This window comes from Zosterops lateralis (genome assembly GCF_965231275.1).
Source record: "Zosterops lateralis genome assembly, chromosome: Z".
Classification (NCBI taxonomy): Eukaryota; Metazoa; Chordata; class Aves; order Passeriformes; family Zosteropidae; genus Zosterops; species Zosterops lateralis.
Genome location: NC_139800.1, coordinates 63092147 through 63115092, shown reverse-complemented (window position 1 = coordinate 63115092; position 22946 = coordinate 63092147). Strand labels below are relative to the sequence as shown.

The 22946-nt window shown below is 37.0% G+C and overlaps 1 protein-coding gene across 5 annotated transcripts in view; it reads right to left on the bottom strand.

The window, feature by feature from the left end:
* TRPM6 (transient receptor potential cation channel subfamily M member 6) overlaps positions 1 to 22946 on the bottom strand; it is a 92471-nt gene that overhangs the window by 36163 nt on the left and 33362 nt on the right. For 3 of the 5 annotated variants that reach the window (XM_083884227.1, XM_083884229.1, XM_083884231.1), the window contains 16 exons: positions 21755 to 21878; positions 20636 to 20708; positions 20421 to 20521; positions 17958 to 18092; positions 17371 to 17424; positions 14966 to 15106; positions 13472 to 13606; positions 12109 to 12389; positions 10841 to 11069; positions 10121 to 10267; positions 9369 to 9503; positions 8113 to 8241; positions 5838 to 6089; positions 4739 to 4913; positions 3074 to 3188; positions 1184 to 1383 (listed from right to left, as the gene is read on the bottom strand). In XM_083884227.1, coding sequence (XP_083740353.1) covers positions 1184 to 1383; positions 3074 to 3188; positions 4739 to 4913; positions 5838 to 6089; positions 8113 to 8241; positions 9369 to 9503; positions 10121 to 10267; positions 10841 to 11069; positions 12109 to 12389; positions 13472 to 13606; positions 14966 to 15106; positions 17371 to 17424; positions 17958 to 18092; positions 20421 to 20521; positions 20636 to 20708; positions 21755 to 21878 — 2426 coding nt within the window. The remainder of the gene's footprint in view (positions 1 to 1183; positions 1384 to 3073; positions 3189 to 4738; positions 4914 to 5837; positions 6090 to 8112; positions 8242 to 9368; positions 9504 to 10120; positions 10268 to 10840; positions 11070 to 12108; positions 12390 to 13471; positions 13607 to 14965; positions 15107 to 17370; positions 17425 to 17957; positions 18093 to 20420; positions 20522 to 20635; positions 20709 to 21754; positions 21879 to 22946) is intronic. The other 2 variants (XM_083884228.1, XM_083884230.1) reach the window with 2 other exon arrangements.

The window sequence follows — 22946 nt, the reverse complement described above, 5'->3', positions numbered from 1 at the left end:
TTTTCCACAGGGTGGTCCTGGGTACAGAAAAGGTATACAGTGTATAGAGAAAGGTGCCCAGAAGTGCCTAAACATAAAAAAATTCTCCTTCTGACAGAAATGTGAGGAAAGCATGAGTCCTCTTCTGTGCAAGGATTTTTAGATGTGGACGTGCTAAGCAGGATTTCAGTTTTCCTTTAGCCTAATGCTCCTTACAAGACACACTCTATGCTATGCTACTGACTTACGCTGTACTTGCACATAAAATAAGCAATGGCACTTCAAAGGCAGGCTGGTGTATCCAACCACAATGGGGGAGCTGAACCAGGGAGCAGCAGCGCAGCAGTTAAGCATTGATTAGGTAAGCCTGGTTTTGAGCTCTGTAACTACCTGTGAGCATGCCAGATATCTTCAGGGATTCATGTTCAGCAGAGAAAATTCTAAGTAAACATAACTTGCACAGGGTCTGCTCATCTCTATTATATGGCATCAAGGATGTACATTGCATAAGAAAGGATGAGGCTGTATAATACAGTATACCAGTGCTCCCCAATGTATTTTTAGATATGGTTACTGCCACCTCTTCCCCATTTCCCTGCCTCACACCCACCACCAAGCCCCACTACTGAGTATTTATTTCCATGCCAGCATCTTGAGGTCCCCTTCCCACGACAACTTGGGCTGCTCCTGGTAGAGCTGGTGACGGCGGGACAGGGAACAGACATCACTTTAAGGAGGCATTAGGAAAGACCTAGAATGAAGAAGTCCAGGCTGAGAAAAGTGAAGAAGATAAGGTCCAGTGATAAGCCTGGGAACAAAAAGCTGGAAGCAGTAAGGAGGTGGGAAGCCCCTGTGCTCTCTCTCTCCGCATCTGCCATCACTGGATCTCCCAGACCCTTGGGCTCTGCAGCTACTTTCCCCAGTCAATGATAAAGGAATTATTGGTGTTTTCATGACAAACACAGAGAATTTTTTACCTTTGGCACTGCTTAATTTCTTTCAAAATAAGAAATTACTTAGTTCCTACAGAATAAGTTGCTGTCACTTTATTTCAGCACAGAGTTGTGAGGTATCTTGACTAATGCACAGTATGTAGCACAGCAACAGCCAAATACAAAGCAAAACATTCCCCTTTTCTTTTTTCAAATTTTAAATTGAACTCCACACTGATGGGATCAACTATTTCTTTTGGTTATCAGCTTACTTAGTTCAACATCACCCTCCTCTTGGTCCAGTTCATTTTGGGGCTGGTTGTGGAAGATGCATTTTATCAGAAGGCCAATGTGACTGAGGAGGATGAACGGTGGAGGCAGCCATGGCTTCTCATGGTAGGTCATGATGTAGCGGTACCGGTTGTACTTCCAGAGCTTGTTGGATATGGATTTCAAATCAAAGTAAACATTGCTGAGGAGACAGACAGAAGAGAAGGAGGGTAAAACACTTGTGTGAGGAATGCTCCCAGTACAGCACAAGGCACTTGTCTATAGATCTAGTCTGACACTGGTCCCATTCCTCCAGACGAATCCAGAGGTAAATCAGCTTAGCAAATCTCATTTAATAGAGCAGCAGCTGTGCCTGCAACTAGTGCACTGAGAATGAGGTCTTCAAAGTTGCCTAACAGATTTGGAGATCTAATTCCCATTCACCTTAATGGGAGCTGGGCTAAAGTTGCCACTGATATGGCTTTGAAATCTCAGTCATACTATTTAAATTTTAATATATACCCTAACAGAATTCAGCATTGTTTGCCTCTTTGAACATTATTAAAAGTAGGTGTCAGGCTAAGGGAAGACTGTAACAAAACAGTTTTTTGCACTCCCTCTAAAAATGTATTTGCTGCAGTTATATGAGCTATTTGTCTGCAGAATACTCATTGAAGCTGTGAAATTATTAAACATGGCTACACTGAATAATTTTCTGTATCTACTATGATAGACCCAAACACAGTTAAGATATTTTGTGATTTCTAGCACTGTCATTTCAGGTGCACTGTCATTCTACACAGCCAGCACATAATCACAAAAACATCAATTTTCCTTCTGAGAGCATAATTATATATATTCCACACCCACCATTTCTGGTCCCACTTCTGGAACAATCAAATCACTGTGCAGAAGATTTGCCATATCATCATTACTAAATGTTTAATTCCAGAAATATTTCAAATAACAATTTCACACATATAAAATAATACATTGTGTATAAAACAATTGCTTGATTTCTTGAAACAATTTCAGGAAAGGGCTTTCTTATTGGAACTTTAAATAGAATGAGTTTTGATAGTTTAGGGTTTTTGTATATTAATGATTTCTTTTATTAATCTGGTTTTTTTTAACCTACAGCTGACTTTTTCTTCCCCAGAAATGCTAGAATTGTATAAAAATATAAATAACTGTTTGGGTTAGACTGCTCTTTACTAATATTTTACAGAATTTGATCCACTACAAGGGATTCATGTTAAAACATGAAGGGTTAGAATTACTAAAAAGACACTGATAAATTACTATAGGATTATTATGAACTAGTATACAATTACTATAAATACCCTTTATTTTGTGGCAGCACACATCAAAAGGCAAATTGTTGGAAACACTACAGTTAGATTACAGTCTAGAACACATGAAATTGCATTAAGTAAAAAAATCTCAAATTATTTCCTAAAGGAAAAGCATACTTCTACAGTCATTATTCTTTTCTCTTGAACACCTTCCACTTATCTGCCCATTTAGCACTTGGCCTACCCTATGATGAATGTTATACAGGCTCTTAGCACAACAAATAGAACTTTTAGGAAGGGAAAATTACTTCAGAGATTAATTAATGTTGGGGGTTTTGCCAGCTGCAATTATCTGCTCTCACAGAGTCAGATCCTTTTTAAGTAGCAAAAGATTTTAGCTATCTTCTCCCTATCCCTTTCCTTGCAGCACCTTTGGCTAGTACCATTCTTTCCTTTATTTGACTTACCCCCATGGCAGATGGGGTACGACCACCACCATCAGTGTTACCTTGCTGGGGCATTTCTGGTGAAAGGCTTTTAAGAAGTGCTGACAGAACATACCTTAGCTGCTTTGCAGCAATATACCAAGGTACCTACTTAAAGAATGCAATGAGCAAGTTGACCATGATGATGTACTGCACAAAGAGGTAGACAGCTTGCAGGAATGGTGTGAGAAAGGAGCCAGGAGGACAGTGTTCATCGGTTTCACAAACTGGAAATGAAGGACACAGAACATGGGTAGCACAGAAACCAGAGCAAAGCATAGCAATGGCCTGTGCTTCTCATTTGTCTCAGAAAGCAACAGAATTGTCCTCACTAATTTCACAGAGATACATCACTGAATTTCCAAATTAAAGGTCAGCATCCACCTAAAGGAGAACTGAGACCTCTTTGTGCTACTACCACCTACCTAGGTACCATCATTAAGAAGATGCAGACACCACTTCATATATACCAGTTCTCATGCCAGCCATTCCACTTTTTGTTGAGGGCAAATATAATGCAGCTGAAATGAATTTGGGGGATGGCTTTACCCAAGTAAGCTGAAATTTAAATCTTTGATCCTCAAGGCAAGAGCCTCACAGGCTCTGCTGTGAAAATGATACAGCTCAAAGGCTACTTTATCAGTACTGGAGTATAGAGCTTCATAAACAGCTTAAAAGCTGTTTTGCACATTAACTCATGTGCAAAAGGATATATATGGCTATGAACATTTCTGACATAAAGCAAAAAATAGTGGAAATTAAGGATCCCTTTTGATGTTTTTAAATTGTCAAAATAAATGCTTTCCATTCTTTTTAATTTCTAAACAAATTTACCTCTTTTGAGAAAACTTGGAAACATAAAGCAGCAACCCTAAACACAGGACATATTCTGCAGGATAAAGAGTCACTAGAGAAATCATAGCTTTATTTGAAAAGTGTCAAATTTCTAAAGGTTTTGAATTATTAAGTTATTAAATGGATTAAACTGGAAAACTTAACAGTGTGCTTTCATTAAAAGAATTTGGATTTATATAACCAAAACACATGTGACTGTTTCAGCAGTAATAATGGATGCAACATGGTATTTTAATGAATTGGGTCTATGCTGAACTATGTACCTTAAATAAATATTTCTATTTCCATACCAACTTTTCTATTTTAGGCACTGCTTTACATATACCTTCAGTCAGTAGCATGAGAGTGCCTACATCTCTAATGCTTAAATATCTCTGGAGTGCCTGCTTCCTCTGTCTTACTGAAACAAGGTCAAAGCCATAATCCAGATGCATGATTTTTCCTATTTACATCAATTGGTTCTATTTCTCCTATGTGCACATGGTTTATCTGTTTAAGGATGCTGCCAGGTAACTTACTTCTCCCTTTCTTTCCCTCCTTTATTCTTTCCTCCTTAATGGCAGCTTTATAGTCTTTTTTCCAAGAGATCAGTAGCTTTGGATTCACTTAATTGGAAATTTGTTTCATTGGCAGATCCCCTAACCATGAAGTAGCTTAGTATACGTTCCTGTGTGCTTTGACCTGATATTTGCAGTATATTTAATTTCAAACACTATATTTGAGTTTAATCTTTATTTTTTAACAAAGAAACTCATACTTGCAACTTCATTTATGCATTATTACTCATTATGGACATACTGGAATCAGAATTGTTTAAGAAAGAACATACTCAATAGGTAGTCAAAACTCAAGAGACCAAAGTAGATATGTTTCTGCACACATTTAATTTAAGCTGTTGAGCTATATTTTGAAGATTACCTACCATCTATTTCTCCAGCATAGACCTCACCAAACATCATCCAGTAGGGCTGAAATACAATATCTCGTGCCAGTGTCCAAGAAGGAGGCTCTTCTGGTGAAAGGATTGCCTTTCGTGACACCCCAAAACTCAGCAGGACTATGGCCATCATGATCACAATGTAGAACATGTTTCCTGTCTGGAAGATATGTTTGTGTAAAAGAGTTAGTTCATTAATTATATGTAAAAGAGACATTCATTTTAGGGAAGAGTATCAATTGCTGTTTTTACAAATCAGAATGTAAAACCAGGGGTAAATATCTAACATGCTGGTGGAAATAAAAATATTTTATTTCTATGACCTGGATCACATGAGCATTTTATAGATGTTAAAATCATCTTAGACCTAATAAGCTTCAAGTCCTGCTTGCTTCACATATGCCTCCTAGAAGAAGATATAAAAAATGCGGAGACATTACAATGGTGATTTTGGTCAGGGGTGCTTCTTTCAAACTGAGAGCAAGGTACAGCAGTGAAAATTATTTTGCCTCCTAAATAATTACCACGAAAGACAGAATATAAAAATATTAAGAGGAGAGTTCTCAGTAACCAAGGCAAATTACAGTAGGAATCTTTATATGTCCCCCAAGACTAGACAGTAGTTCAGCAGCAGTTTTACAGCAGAAGAGAAAAAAACCCTCCGTTGATTTCACAGAAATTTTGCCAGATAAACTGGGATATAATTATATGAATCAAAAAGTAAAATAATAATGAAACAGTTTCCAAGAGTTAGGGGAATAACCTGTCACAGTGAACCCATCTCCAAGAGACAGTAACTTTTCTTTTTCCTGTTACCAAACTGAATCAGTAAACTAACTCGAATGCAACCTGTCTCTAAGGAATAAAGTGAAAATGGCTTTTGTGAATAAATTCATTCAATAAACTAAAGAAAAGTGCAATCTGATTATGATCAACTCACAAAGAGGAAAAAAATCATGGTATTTTCAAGTAATACATCCACTGTGAATTATTAGATTACTTCTTTTCTCTCACTTCTGAGCTTTACATATTCCTGAAGGTAGATGCCTTAACTACAGAAATTGCTACAGACCACAGTACTTACCATCTTCCCAATCATTGTCAGGTATGGGCCAGCATGCTGATTCACAGCAAAAAGATCAAGGAGCCGAGTATACCAAAATATAATATCCAGGCAGTAAAGGAGCCTCCCTGCAGTTTGCACAGGGGGGCTGGACCAACGCAAACCAAAACCAATCATAAACAGGATGATAGCTACAGAATCAGTAAAATTCCAGTATTCATAAATCCACACCTTCACCTTTTGGCGGAATTTTCCAGGTTCTGAGATAAATACCTAGGTAGAATGGGGGGAGAAAACACCATAAAATGTCATTAAAGTCACATATGCATTATTTAACATTTTCTGTCTGAATTATTTCATGATATTTGAGAATGTATCATTTCCCCCCTTATATTTTTTTCTTTCGTCTTAGATCCATTTACTACATATTGCCATTCACCATCAACTGAGATTTTTACTTAGTCTATAGTGTCATATTGCTCAAGTATGTCGCATCAAACGGGACAGCTCTTCCTCATGAAAAAATGGATCCTGAGCCTGAATCCATTCACTAACAGGCACATACTTCAGCTGAAGAGAGCAGCCAGTAAAGAATTGTTATGCACACATTTTAGAAATTAACAAGCATTTTCTAAAGGGATGGTCATGACCTGCAACAGCCTTTTCATTAACCCCTAAGTCATGGAAAGTACCAGCCTAACCTTGCCACTGGGAAAATAACTAATGTATTTTTTTTTCAGACCTAAAATATAAAGAAAGATGCTTGTATTCTGCCAAGCACACATTAAAAAAAGGAGTGGTGGCAACTAGCAAAGTAAAGAATGAAATGTTCACTCTTTGAATTGTAAGGTGCCCCAAAGGGATTTTAAGCTTCACTGAACAAGCGTGTGAAGTGGAATCCTTGGGAGGAGGCAAATAAAAAGTTTGCACATTTCCACAAGTGATGCCAATTATGCAGTGCTACGTGAGATCACAGTGATAAGTACCAAGCAAAGGAAAGATTTTTAAACATTATGCCCTGATCTTACAAGAATTTATGCTTATGAAGACATTAATGTAAACAAGTGATCTAGACTAACTCACATGGGTAACTAGTTGCTAGGGCCTAAGGCTTTAACAATTATTTGATACCATCTAGAGAATGGTACAAACAGAGGTTTGTAGCTATATATAACAAGGCCCTCAGCAGTTAAGCAACAGCATGGCTTAAATAGAGTGTCCTACAAAGTCTTTGCCAGCAGACCAGAACTAGAACATGGATAAAGAAAATCAAGTAAAGACATCCATTTCAAAGTGATGCTGGAAAGAAGAGCTGCTGTTTCTGCTGTCCCACCATCAAGATGGTGCAAGAGCACAACAGTGATCTCAAAAGTGCTTGCTACTCTACATTTAACATTTTTCTCAGTAATGAAATCCTGGTGTAAATTTTTTCAGTTGTATCTCATGCTGACACAGAACTTGCAAGTCCATCCAAGCTTTGATATATTCCCAGTATTTTTACTGTCCCTTGAAATTCTTCACCTCTCTCATACTGATTTCACAATGTTCTGATTGATCTGTATCTGCAGCATCCTTTGCTCAGAACTGTGGCTGGCTTTTTGTGGCTAGCTTTATTCCTCTGAAAGTACAGCATTTCAAAAGTCATACAAAAGACAATTCACATTACTACTATTTACTATGTGCTGATTCTACTGTGAAGGCATGTCAGAGCAGATACAATAATTGAGGATATATACAGCTGCATTTGTCCCTAAATTCACATTTGGTGTTCAGAAGCTTGGGTCTAATCAGCTGCAAATAATTGCAATAATTTTGATTGAAGTATCATTTTTTTGTGCTCAATAAATCCAGCATTAAAAGTTTATTGTGGGGTATTTTCCCAAGTGCATTTATGGAAGGCTGGACTTGAGGGAGAGCCATAGACTGTTCTATGGAAAATATCTATTAATTCATAACAAATTCTCACTCAGATTAAATATTTAAAGAGAAAATTTATTACTAGAAGTCTAATTGTCCACTCAAGAAAATTAAGGACAGGATACCTGCATCAATGTTCCAAATCTCAATTCAGCAGTCACCTACACATTACCTACCAGCTCTACACAGAAAAGTAGAGAATTAAGGCCAAAATTTAAGATGCATTTTCAAGGCCCAAGAGCTGCTCTTCTAATAAAAGACTTCTAATAAATAAATTCCCCATATAATTATCTGTAAAAGTAATACAGGATTTAGCATTCTTCAGAGTTGCATTCCCTGGTTTATAATAAAAATAAGAAGTGTGAATGGAAAAACTTACCTCCCTGACTTTTTCAATAGCAGTAGTGAAAATATAAATTATAACAAGCCACTCTTGCACACTTGGTCTTGGTTCCATCTTCACCAACACGACGTAAGTAAAGAGCATGAGGAATGCCAAGTACGACATCTGCAAAACACACCGTGTATAATCCATACACACAAAAACCTCAAACAAATCTCTGCAAACATAACAGCTGATTGGCCTCACTATAGATACTCAAACTGCTGGGGCACTGGCACACATTTAAGGCCAGAATCTTTATTCCAGTTCTCCAAAGTTTTGCTGGTTTGCTTTGGTTTTATAAGAATGTCCTTAAACGTCATCGGAAATTGGTACTTTAGAGCTGAAAAAATAGGTAGGAGCAGAAGATAAACAATTGCAGTGTATGTTCATCCCCATAAAAGAAACTGACGATTTTATCTTGGATGTTGAACTAGATGGTACCCAGAGGTCCCTTCCAACACTAACAATTCCATTATTTTCTTCTGTGATCTGCATAACTTTACTCGAATGCAAGGTCAGTCTTATACTTTTATCCCAGCCTTCTCTAGGGACAAGTAACAATTCTCAAAGTTATATAAGTCACTGCTGGTTAATCAGTGCCTTCCAAAATACAAGAATGATATCAGGTGGAAAACACATATTTTAGATGCACAAGAACATTCTATAAATGTATCTAACATAATAGATTGCAACCTATAAACCACTTAAAAAACACATTGTTCAAAGAATAAAGTTCATGTGCATGGTGATCTGACCTAATGAACATCCTGATCTTAAACATCCTGAGCTCTACTGACACAGGGTTATTAAAACTAATTTAATAAATGCACATTTCCTATAGCAAATGATCTCCTATAGCTAAATATTTGCTTGTCCAGAGATGGTTCTTAAAGAAAGGAAAACGAATATCAGTGAAGTATTAAAAGTACAGAAGGACACCTTCAAATCTATCTCAACCTCTGCAACTGACTGCTGTAAAGACCTGTGCTGAAGATTTTCTTTAGTTCCTTATAATTGTTTTTCTGGGGCTTTGGGTTTGGGTTTGTTTTGTTGTTGTTGTCGTTCAGCTGCATGATTTTAGCAGACGAACTTTACATTTAATTGTCAGAGAAACATTCAAACAGCTTCCCATCTACACCCACCACTAAGTGACTGCAAATCCATGCTAGAAAAAGCAAAAGCAGGATTGAGTGGCATTTGAAGGATCAGAGGAGGGGTTTGTCAGTCAAAGTTCTAGAATGATGACTAACCGTGTGAAACCAGAACTTGACAATTGGTGCGTTGTAGAACTCATAGATTTTTCTAGTTCCAGGCAGGTTTCTTTGTCCACTATCTACTTGGCTTTCATCAGACTTCTGAACAGCCTTTTCCACATCATAACCCTTCTTTAAAAGAAAACAGCATTTTTAAAATAAGAAGCAATTGCCTATAATTGTAAAGGTAGAGTTGTTTCAGTGAAAAGACAGACACAAATGTCTAAACCTTGTTCTGAATACACCATTTCTGTATCTTGGTTTTGTCTGGTTACAACCATCTCATTTGCAATAATCAACATGCACTATGTGAAAGATGCCCTATATATGGCACAGCTACTATCTGTTTATTTTTATAGTGTTTTGTATAAGATTATTTAAGGAAAATCTGTAGCCTGGACTTTTGCCAAAGACTAATTGATAAAATCAAAAGTTAACATTAAGCAGAAGGTGTGTGAGCACTTTTTTAGCTGCATCAGGTAGGGCTGCTCCCTTCCTGCACTAGCAGGATGTGTCAAGTTGGCAAGGACTTTCTCCTTCTGGTCAGTACAGGAGTGTCCTCCAGGACAGATGAAGTAACTTGAACCAAGTTCACTTAAGTCTGTATCCAAAGGAGGGACCTAACTCATACTTCTGGAGAGAACTGGCCTACAGAAATTTCATTCCTCCTGATTAGCAACTTCTCACTCCCCAGAACCATACTGTGGTAAACAGACTGGCACACAAATGACTGATCCTCACAGACTAACCAAAGTATCTTTAGAGCAGATTGGGTTCTCTTCCCCGTGGTACCATAATTGGTGGAAGTCTTGAGGCTGAGGCACATGAGACATTTCTGCCTTGCTTTTAAACTCCAGCATCAGGATGGTGGGAGGCAGGAGAATACTTATAATAACCTAAAAGAGAGACACAAGATCAATTAGGCAGTGATAGCATAAACTTGAGGCTACAGTCAGCCATGTTTGGTGCCAGCACAAACCCACTGCAATTCCACCAGCTGAGGAAGGAGTCACTGGTGCTGGGAATCTGTATCACAGTCTGACAATCTCTGAAGATTTGTGTTGCTCTTGGCTGATTTGTGGCTTCAAAGAGGGTCACTGTATCTGGGGATGCTTTCAATACTGTGTCTGGAAAGCATCCTTCTCACCAGCAGCTCTGCCAGGGAGCAGGCAATGTGGGGAAGCAAGAGCAAATGAGGAAGAACTGAAGAGTGCTGAGAGAATGGGAAGACCAACAAAAATATCCTTCCTCCTAATGTCATCCCAAACATGATTTTGCAAAAAAAATAAAACAGAAGCAAATACTTTTTCCCTCTCTGTCCTGCTTTTTGTTTCCCAGATGTTCATATTCCAACATATGCTTAAGCACAGCTTCTGAAGCAGCATTAGCCACGTTCATAACCAAAAACCCCAAATATTAAGCATCTAAAGAGAGCTGAAATGCTCTGAAAAAAACCAGACCAACACTACCTTAAACCAGGAGTTCTTCCTCATCTTCAGGCGTCCCATCCACATGTCGGTGAGCAGCATCTGTGTGCATGTGTGGGACACAAAGGGCCGCAGCCCCACTGACACTGCCAGCTTCAAGCAAGTCGAGTTGCTCCAGTTTTTCAGCTCATAGGTCAGCAATTTCATGGCCATCTGCTCATTTTGTTTGAATGCTTTGTCCAGCACATCCAAGGCAAGCTGCCCAAATTCCCTAAAGCAGAAAGGAATTAACAGTCAATATAACAGGGGTCAGCCCAAACTCAGAGTTACTGCTGAGAAGAGGTTGCTGCAAATACTCTGGCAACTGAAGTTCAGCTGTCAATGTCAGTAAGCATGCCTTCTCCCATTTTTCTCATTTCTTTATCACTATATCCAGTGAAAAACAATTGGGGGTGTAAACCTATTTAGTCTTAATCACACTGTTTAGGGTCATCCTGTTTTGTCATTTTTTAATTTTTGTTCTTAATCTCACTCAGTGATCAAAATGGATCCTGCAAAGTTCTTTGTATGTGCTTCAACCAGCAGATTCATCACCACTGTGAGCAAGTTGCAAAAGTCTCTTCTTTTGGACTGACTTCAAAACACCTCTGCAGAGAAGACTCTCAAAGGAAGGTACATACCCTCTTTTAAATTATGATTTGGAGCTGCACACAAAAGAACAAAGTACATTTTTTTGCACCTGAATCTTAAGCATGAAATCTGCAAAGTAGAAAATATATTACTAACAAGAAAAACTACCGGAAAACACTAAATGGAAATTATGAACTCAAAGAAAATTCTTGATCTACCTCCCTATTCATTCAGTCAGGTATTTCACTTTCCACCTAGTCTTACACAGAGCAGGATTTAAGCACTGATTTTGGTTTGCTCATTACTACTTATTATAGATTTGAACAGTCCAACACCTATGTGCCATACGGCATTTTAACAAATTGAACTGGAAGAGAAGATGCAAGGGAAATTTCAGCCTTTCACCTGACCATTTAGCAGATAATGAGCTATACATTACTCACCTGTATTTTCAAATATGCATTTAGGTAATATGCAAATAACTTTCCTTTAACTCTCCACCACACTACACTCTAGGACATAGGTCCATTATATAGTATGAATAGCAAGTATCCAGAAGTACTTTTTTTATGCTACATAATCCATGACATCATTAACTTTAATCTCTTTGCAGATTAGGGTGGAATCTCACTATTCCCAGCACCAGAGAACTTTAACTGAAATGAAGGGAGAGCTCATACTTTGAATACTTCTTGAGTTCTTCTGATGTGTCATCCACCATGTTGCTCTGTTTAGCTTCATGTGCCATTGCTCTGTAGAGTTTACAAGCAACAACAGCTTTGACCATGGCTTCCTCTCCATGCTGCCAGAAGAACATAGCCATCTTCTGTCTTTTCATTAATACTGCCCAAACCAGGAGGTCATTATAGGGGTAGCTGAAGCCAGTTGATTCATAATTCTCTGCGCAGTTTATATCCTCTTTTGATTTCTTCTTATACTTTGGGAAAGGGCTGGATCGTTCCTGTAAATTTGTTAGAAAACAACAACAACAACAACAACAACAGCAACAAAGGAAAGAAAAAGAAAAAGAGAAAAATCCTTTTCAGTCAATGGTTGAGTTTCAGATTCATGAAAATACAACTGCATGCAAATCTGAATTGCAAGTAGCAAGCAATTTGGTAGCTATATACATTTAAGTCATACACCACAGCTAGGACCATGTTCAGATTACCAATGCTAAGAAGCTGGTAACATTAACTAAGGAAAAAATACACCTTGCTCTGCATCCCTGCCTTCATAACTTTCATAACTCCCCTTTCTATAGTATTGGGCACTCTCCAAACCCCATGATACCCCATGATTTACTCTCTTTTTTATATGTGTCATGATAGAAGTAAATGTAAACAGTAGAGTGAAACAAATACCTTAGATACTTAAAAAAATATTTTTGCTGTCTTTTACACTTGTGATGTAAACTTGCTCTACATTCATATCTGGGTATTTTTTGGTGAAAGGTACAGGAAAAAAAAAGTCTTACTGAGGTAAGTGAGGAAGTCTCAGTGCTATCATGGGTTCATTTTGGCTCTGACTAATTCCAACAGCCATTTAAATTTACTTTACTTTATGTTTTGTCAACTAGATAGATAGATCAATAGATATGAATGCCAATCTTTGTCCTTCTGACATTCTTTCTCTGAATGTACCTCTTCTTAACAGTCTTGCTCTAGCACTTCAATAAGCAATTATGAGGAAGCATTAGTAAAATCAGAGAACTCTATTTCTTCCAAATACAGAAGAGTTTTCACACATGCTTGATACTCAGAAACTGGGTGATACTACATTTCAGTGAATCAAAGCTGTTAGCAACTAAAGGATGGAAGTTTAAAAACTATAATGGAGTCTGAGATTGATTTCACCAATAAAATTACAAGACTTGTATTTCATGAACAGCGAGCAGTAAAGCATTGTATATTTGAAAACAATATAATTAAGTAAAATTATAAAAACTAAGAGTCTGACCAACATTTGTCAACACCTAAAATTTGTCAATAAAATTATCAGCCTGATATTTCCTAAGCAGTCTAGAATAAGCAATTATATTACCTTGTATTTGTAAGGCTGCGCAGTTCTGAAGAACTGAGAATGTAAAGTACTTTCAGTGGATCCCATTCCACTATCCATCTGATTACTCTGATGAAAGGAATGAGACAGGCTTTGAGGCAAGCTGGAGACCACTCTCTAGATCCAAAGGCAAATCATAAAACATGAGGAGAGAAATGTAAATTAGAAAAAAAGTTTGCTGGTACTTGCTGACTGCAATAGTGCATGTAGAAACTGATGTTATTCAAAAACTAATGAGTGAAAAATCACCATAACTACCACTAATGCTTATACCATCAAGAAAAAAAATGGCTTGTTTCGCATCTCAGGCAACAAATATAAATTTTTCTGAGTCTCTGAATTCAAAATTATTTTCCACAGAGAGCATCTACAAATTGCAACAAACTGGGTTGCAACAGATGGAATCACCAGGTCTGGAAGCTCTGAGAGCTGATCTTTATATAATGTGCCATAAGCAGTTTGAAAGACACAACTCTCTGACCTTTTTTGCTGATAATTTCCTCTGAAGGATGGAACATCCAGCATCTCTGTAAATTTTGTTCAGTGTTGACTAAGAGGGAAGAATGTTAACACTCAAATCACAAATGCTCTTCCCAGCAGTTCCTAGTTATATGATTATGTGATATCACCTATCCTGGTTAAACTCATATTTCATTTGGAAAGAGTGAAAAGCGTTAGAACTGCTCACATCTTTTTAAGCACTGTGTTAAAAACTAGTGACACACAGAAACCTCTGTCTCTCTGTTTCTGTTTACCCCAAGTTACAGGTTTCATTATTTCTTCTCATTTTCCCTGATCATTATGAAGTTCTTCTCTTAGTCATGGAAATATTTTGTGGGGGTGAGAGGGTTTTGTTGTTTGTTTTTGAACACATGGAAGCACCTAAAAGTCCAATTCTACTCTAAAAACTGGGAATCATTCTTCTGCAGTAAATCTGCTCCTTCTGCAATATTGGGAATTACTTTTAGATAATTTATTGAGAAGTTTAGGCTGGTTTTAAGTTACTGATTTTGAGAAACCCATAGGGAGAATGCTTACGTGCCCTAAGTCTACTTCAAGGCATGTGGAATTTGGTATTTCTGTGAGGTGGTTCAAGCTGCAAGAAGGAGATATGTAACCATTTCAAAAAAGGGAAAATGGTAGATGGCACAATCTTGTCATTCCTTATTGATGGATAATAGACAAAATGCAACCCAGATACTGAACAAAAAGGTAAATTTACTGAAATAATTAAATATATAAATATATGTATTTAAATATATAAATATATATTTATATAAATATAAATAATTTAACAACCACCAATAGTCTTGGGGATTCATCTCTTTTATTTGCAACCTCTCCACAGTTCTCAAACAGACAAGCACAGCATACATTTAAACGAGGCTCTTCAGACAAACCAGCATGACAACCTGAGCTGTTTTTAGGTGTCACACTTTGGCTTTTCTTAGCGACCAGTGTTTTGGAAGAAGCTACCTTGCGTTTTCTGTACAGATTGTTGTAGAGAATTCGGAAATTCTTCCTTGTGTAGCTGCTTCGATAAGCTTCACCAAGAAGGTACTCTATCACTAGTCCAATGTCAATCAGTGATATCTTGTAATCCAAAGAAAGGCTATTCTGAAACACCAAATGTCACAAACATTTCATGATGCTGTTATATGGAACATTCAGCCCTGTCATAGCCCTCCTATTGCAAGGGAAAATCTGGAAAAATGTGTATCTGTCAGGAAACTGTACACATTCATTTCACATATTGAACTCTTCAAGAAAAGAGGGGAAAATGCCTGCAGTTCACTGTACCCACATTCCACATTTTAGAATGTTCACAAGACCAGCTACATCCAGTAGTGAGGATAGCTGTTCTTCAGGACAAGAGCCAACAGCAGAAGTACAGACAAAAACTTAATAAAAAGGGAAACTAGCATTGTATGATTAAGCACTTTGACTAACTAAAATCGAAGAAGTAGTTGAAGCATATATTTCAGCTGAAGCAGAGCAATTCCTAGGGACTGTAAATATCCTGTTGAGGCTCAAGACTGTCTTGACAATTAGGACAACAGCAGTACATGCACTAGCCCTACCTTCTGAGTATCTCACCTCTTCTGCTTAAAGCACCATTGCCCATCTTACCCCCACTGTCCTCCCAAGACCCAAGGTTTGTGACAAATTCTCTGAAGAATGGATTGTCTTCCATGCAGATTTTAAAAATCATTAGTAAAACCTTAAATTGCAGCTCTTGGAAGTGAAAAATGGGCCTGTATATAGATAGGATCAGAGATGTATGTATTCCTAGCAGTGTATGCCTTTCAGACTGTGCAAAGTCTTTTTCTTCATTGGACTGAGGATGCTTTTTCAATAGACTTCAGTAGCAGTACAGTCAGCTAAGGCCACTCAATCCCAGGTCACTGAGAGTTAGGCAAGTATTTTTGACTATCTAAGCTTGTAGATACTTCCCTCTGCACTAATCCTCATCTTTTATGTCATCAGAGCAGACTGAAATGTATCTTCATTCAAACACAGCAGCATCAAAGCTGGTCACAGTAACAGAGAAAATATTCTGAAATCCAAAGTCACATCACTCTGTTGACTGTCTCAACTATAATGTCACCATATTTAATCAGACTCCAACTGCACAACCCATTCACAGAGCACTTATGTCAACTTACAGAAGCTCAGGTGAAAAAGGCTTTTCAGCATTTAGACCTGTTTGCAGACTCCAAGTTTAGCTTACACAACGGCAGAGAAAGCTTTGAATTGTTCAGTTATTTTTTACATTAATTCTATAACTGGATATCAAGTGCCAAAAACTTCTCTTTAGGTCATACACTGGGTTTTCCCAAAGTGTCCTGAGATATATAAAAACAAATAAATATATAAGGATTTTAGGGAAGTGGTCATATCAATCACTTCAGTGATGAAGAGTGTTTTCTCAGCCTGGAAAAGCTCAGTGTTATTTCAAGATTTAGACCTGTCAACATATAGATCTTCCAGATTTATGACATAAATTAGATCTTGAATATGTTCATTAATATGGAACAACACAGAAAAGAGTTTGTTACAGAGACCAGGATACCCTATGTCTATGTAAAGAACCATATATGACATTGACATGAAAGTCACCCACAGTAACAAAATGATACCATGAATCCAACAGAATTCTGCAAAGAGTCAGACTTATCATTTCATTTTATTTTAGCAATCCACACCCTGGAAAGAATTAGCCAATAATCTGGATTTGGATCTAGGAATCTCTTGTGGTGAATTCTATATTCATAAAGAACAGCCCATCCCTTTCCTGACTAAGCAGTCCTGTGAGGTACAACAGATAACAGAACTGTGAAATAAATTAATGGTGTATCTAAATAACAAGGCTGCTACTAAATCACTAATAGAACCAGTGCTCCATGCAGTACTCATCCACTGCCACCTTCTGTTCTCCTAGCCAATGCAGCATATCCAAATATTATCTCTTTTCACAGTATGTTTTCATGCTCTAACAAGGAAAGACTTCTTAACTTTGGGGGAAAAATAGAAAACCATAAAGCAATGAGCATAATTACTGCACTAATTCACTTAGTATTTTGTACAATCACTTCAAAATGTCCATTGAGTAACGTGGGAAAGAGAGTCTGATCTGGATGAACTGCTCAGCTTTGAAATTAAGGTACAGGACCCTTGGGAGCCTCACCAGCAGTATGTTGGTTAATTGCTTAGGGGGTCAGTAGAAGTAAGATGAAAGCATTTAGCAGATATAGTACTGTAGTAATGAAGCTGTCACTTCTATTTCCAAAATTCCTCTGTATTATGTAATAGGAGCTTGCCAGTGGACACTGAAGTATTAATTTAGCATTTCTGTCCCCAGGCTTTCCTATGTCTATTACCTGTTTCACATCTCGAAGTAGATGGTGCAAAAGGAGATTTGATGGTCCTTGTTTCTGTGGTGTGAATAGAAAAGACAGTAAACAAACATGTCACTCTACACTAGAAAATCAATACAGTATAAGAAAGCCACTTAAAAAATCTACAGATAAATTACTGTGATTCAAACTCTCCCCACTCTACCCACAACTCTTTTCAAAAAATATTTCAACACCAATCTGTAACACCTCTACTATGTTAAATCTTGACTTATTTGAGAAAGAAGCTGATATAGCTTTGGTTTAAACAATGTATAACTTTCAGCAAGGTAAGCATCTATTACATATCAGATTAAAATCTGAACATATTTCTCATCAGCTTCCAATGAGTACTTAATCTAGTTCATAATAGTGAATCAAAAATAACAACCTGGTACACCATTCCCAAACCACCACATTACAATCAAAGATAACTAAACACATTAATTTTCCTCTTGTTTTTTTTTAATCCTTCATAAAAATGTGGCCTAATCATTACACCCCTTAAGCAAAACAGTATTGTTTCCAGGCTTTCATATCTAAAGTGTTACACAGGGATTTCAAATACTCACTGTATTGTAGAGTTCTTCCAAACGAGGTATGGTAAGAAAACGGTGCATGTTCACTCCATGTTCTATTAATAATTTAACAAAATCCACACGATCCATGACTAAAGCATCCAGCATTGCCTGTTCCAAGGCACCAACCTCCAAACGGGCAGAGTTGAAGGAAAATATTAGAAAATTACTTTTGGAAATATATAAAACATTCCTGGAGCTAGTAATCTCTCCACTGCAATGACTTGCCTCTGTGTATATTTAAAGTGCAAGTACAAAAGAAAAATATGCTAGAGGAAACTTCTGTGTAAAAAGCCAATAGAGGGGGAGGAAAACAGTTTCCATAAACTCAACATATGAAGAGACTTCTACAAATGTAACTTTACAACCAGACTGATAATACATTCTCTACTCTCTAATTTACTTCAGAAAATAAAGTATGATAACGCAGGGCATGGAGGGAAGCCTCTTTTTTTTTTTTTTTTTTTTTTTTTTTTTTTTTTTTTTTTTTTATGCATAATGAAAGCTATTTCAAAGTGCCATAGAGAAGTATCTATACAACTGCAAGTTCTTTAAAGCGAACTTTTTTTTCAGACATGACAGGGAATGTGTGTTAGAATAAAGTCCCTCAAAGGAAGCATGAAGCAGGGATCTACCTACAAGCAATGTCCAAATGGTGGAAGGACTCTACTCACAGCATTTCGACAGAGTTCAGCAGGGCTTGTACATGCAAAATGGCAAAGGAGTCAGACCTATGAGGTTCATATAAATCCATATAAAGTTCTTCTACAGAACAAATACGAACAGGAAATGCAGTGAGTTGAGCACAATGAGGAGGCTGGAACACCAATGAGGCAGGTGCTAATACTAACTTGCAAATAGTATATGCCATGTCTATATTGAGGTTTGACAGAAATTCTGTTAAAAGATGACCAATAAACGTTACAGAATTTTTACATGTAAAAAAAAAACTTTTGCACTTATCCTGAATTATTTGGCTTCCTTCCAGAAAAATCTGAGAGTGACTGGTCATTTTTGCTTTAAAATACTTTTAACAGTCCTTGAGCTGGCAGTGTGTCTGAAGAGGTCAGCAGCCTTTGGTAAATATTAGAATGGTATTCTTTGGTATTTGAGGTTTACATTTTAAAGAAAAAAACATCCTTGGGACTGAAAAAAATCAACCTTGTAACTCTTGGTAGGAAATTAAAAAGTACTTCTTGGAAGTACTTCTCAGACCATGAGATTATTTCTTGAAGAATATATCAATTTATGTAACAAATGGGAAAAATGTATTGAGGCACACAAAGTTTTATATTTGTCTTCTACAAAAATTTTCTTATGTATACAAAAAACTCACTTATGGAGGGTTATACTTAAATATTTAATTTCCTACAAAAACTTGAAACCATAATTTAAATTTAATTAATTAAATTAATTTATTTAATTGCTACTGAATGTTCTTTCACACACATGTAGCTAATGCAGGTCTAAATCATGACTTGCCTTCTGTAAGGACCTAAAGAATGCCTTTAGCTGTCCCAAAACACTGTCCTGATAAGATAAGCCACCACAACAGAACCTGAGACAAGCACAGATGGCCCAGCAGGAAAGAGCTAATTCCAGGCTAATGGAGGTAAAGGTTTGCTTAGCATCTGGACAAAAATTCCCACTGTGGTAAACTGTGAGAAAGGGAGCAAGTGTTTATCCACATGCCAACTCAATGTACGGGAATGAGATTTCCCATATGGGAACAGCACCTTCTGTGAGTATCTGGGACTCAGACTGTATAAAAGTGGTACCTCCAGAGGAACAACTGGAGGTACCACTGGAACAACCTCTGAAGACCAAGGTCACTCTTTTTTCCACCCCCTTCTTATACCTCATATTTACTGTTAAAAAAATCTCTACTATTGACTTCACATATGGTCTCTTACACCTTAAGTTGAGCAGAGACATCTCTTACAGTTGGATCATAACTCTGTTATTGAGCTATTCCTAAGAAACAATATCTAAAATAATGTTTGTGGGTTTTTTTAACCTTGTGATTTACACTGAGATCTCTGTGTTTCTGTCTAGGGCTAGGAAGACAGATGCAACATCTCTTTGGGGTTTATATCTTCAGAGAAAAGAATATTCCAGGCTACAATGAGATATCCCTAACCACCACTAACTGCCAACACAGGCTTGAAAAATACATATCCAGAAGTATCTCTGAAACTACTTGGAAAAGCTCATAGCAAAACTAAGAGGAATTTTAGATAACATCTCTTCTCTGTAAAAACAAATGTGATCTGATGCACTGTGTTGAATGCTTCACTATTTTAAGGATAATGCCCCTCCAAAATCAAAGCAGATTACAGAAGACTGTGTCTAATTATCAAACTATTCCTTATTTAAAGCTTTACAAATGCAAATCATGAAAAATTAGTCATCAAAATAAAGTGTAAAGACACAGTGAGAAAGAATAGGTAACAGTACCTTCCAGTGTTGTCCATAAACAAGAATGTGTTTCTTGGCAATATCCAGCTGGTTCCAGGCCAATGCCAAATCTAGCTGATCTGAAGCAGACATATTTGTACCTAAGGCAGGTAAGGGATCTATCAGTTTTCACACATTTATGCTATTCCCTTTTTTTGAAAACATAAATCAGTGAGATTGCATGCCAGATAAAGATAGGTGGTATTTTTCAATACCTTTCAAGAGTGCTGTCAGAATTGCCAAATCAATGTCCTGCTCATCTTCTGACTCCGCATCAAACACGGTGATCTGTTAGAATTGCAGAAGTACACTATTTGAGGTGAGGCAGAGAAGCCTGTAGTTATTTCTTCTTTGTATGGGCTGTGGTAGATTAAATCATATACATTTCAACACAAACAATGGCAAGGGTCCAGACACAATTTTCCTTTGTTTCAGACAGAAAGTGCACCATTTTGGCTTTTAATGCAATGGCACCCCAGGAAAACTGTAATAAACCCACTGCATGTGATCTACATGAGACTGTTTCCTTTTGATTAACCTTTAAACCTGAGAAATGTAAAAATGTGACACTGTTGATATTCACTCCATTTTCAACTAGAAAACAGACATTCAAATAAAGTAAAACAAAAAATGCTAAAAATATATTGGGTAGTTTCCATTTTAGTGATTATTAGCACAATTATTACTTGCCTATATACTGGGAACTCCATCATATTTGAAAAGTTGTAACAGACTGGCAAAGTAACTGGAAAAGGAGAAACATAACTACCATTTTTTAAAAAGCTGAAAAGAAAGACCTGGGAAACTACAGGCCAATCAGTTTCAGCACAGTCATGGAGCAGAACCTCCTGGAAACTATGCTAAGGTACATAGAAAATAAGAAGGTGATTGGTGACAGCCAATGTGGTTTGCTCAAGTCAACAGCTGGAGGGATGGAGGGGATTTCCAGTAAGTACTGGTGTTTCAGAGACAAGTTCTAGCACAATTCTGTTGTAAGCAGAAGAATGGAAGGAAATCTTTCTCAATTATAAATATGACTCTTCTAGAGAAGAAAAGTATAGGGATTACTTGATCTTTCTTGTGAAAACAAAGATATTGGGTCTTTTATTAAAATCAGAAAGGCTCTCATTTAATAAACAATGGCTGAAACTGAAACTTGGGAAGTTAACTAAACATGGTCTGTAGAGCTACTCGATATAGAAATTGGCACAGACATATTTGTGTTTTCTTTATATTAGATATAACACCTGTGCACACGCCAACCCACCAGAGAAAGAGAAAAAAGGTCAGAGGAAATGAAGACTGCCTAAACTCAGCACATGAATGCTACTCACAGACTCTCTGTGTTTCATGCATTCCATCAGAACATGAAATAGATGACTGGACTGTTTCTGTCCCAAACTAAATATGTTCTGAATCATCATTAAGATCTCCTCCTTCACCTGAGGACACAGATCTCTGGAAAACAGACATATAATCAATGACTAGTATATTTTAGATACTTCTTACTCACCCAAATGACACATCAGAAAAGATGAAATGAAAAGATGAAAAGAGAAAAGTCTTTTTTTTCCTACTTCTCTGTTGACTTAATCCTTCTTTCAACACAAAGCAAAGTTATCCCAAAATATAAATTATTAATCATATATGCATTTTTTATGACATACATATTTACTATTGAAAATACAACAGACGAGTAAGTTAAGGATTTTTTGTGAACATAGAGCTAAAAATCACTGGAAAATCACTGGATTTTTCTTTCTCTCAATAAAGACAGAAAAAGAGGCATAAAATAAAATTCCTTACTATTTGTTCATTAGGCCTCATATCTTTCCCTTTTTTTTTTTCCTCTTTTTTTGTCTTTCTGTTAACCTTTTCATTCATATTTTCCCTTTTATTTAATGGAAGGACTTTTTTTTTTCCTTGAATATCATAAATATAGGGAAAAAGCAAGTGAAGAAAAAGATTCTCAAACAACACACTAGGGGCAAATACCACATATACAAAAGTATAATAGAAAAGACAATAAGTAAACAATTAGGATATGAAATTTATTAAATAGTGCTTTTTCTTAAGTGGGAGTGAACATAGGGCACCTTTTTATTTATTTTTTTTTTAATCTAAAACGGTCTTTGTCTTTGAAAAACTTTCACATAGAATATTAATTGGCTACACAAATGTATATCTTTATGTCCAGTTTGGATGCAAAATTTTCATGGGTGTAGGTTCAACAGAGCCTGGAGCTGAGACTGGACACCTTGACAAGGATGGCAAATCTGGGCTGCCACTGAATGGCAAAAGATGAGGAAACTTAGTCTTCTTTCTACTGTAGCCTGAGGCCACTACAGCAATCAACCCCAGCTCTATTCTCAAAAATTTTGTACAATCCAAATCCAAGCCCACATACAGAATATTGACAGCCAGAGACATGACTGAGCTGAAACAATAACAAATACTCTGGGGGTCATCCATGAGTGTCTCTCACCAAACATGAGAAATTTCATAACTCAGAGTAGCTACACGCAG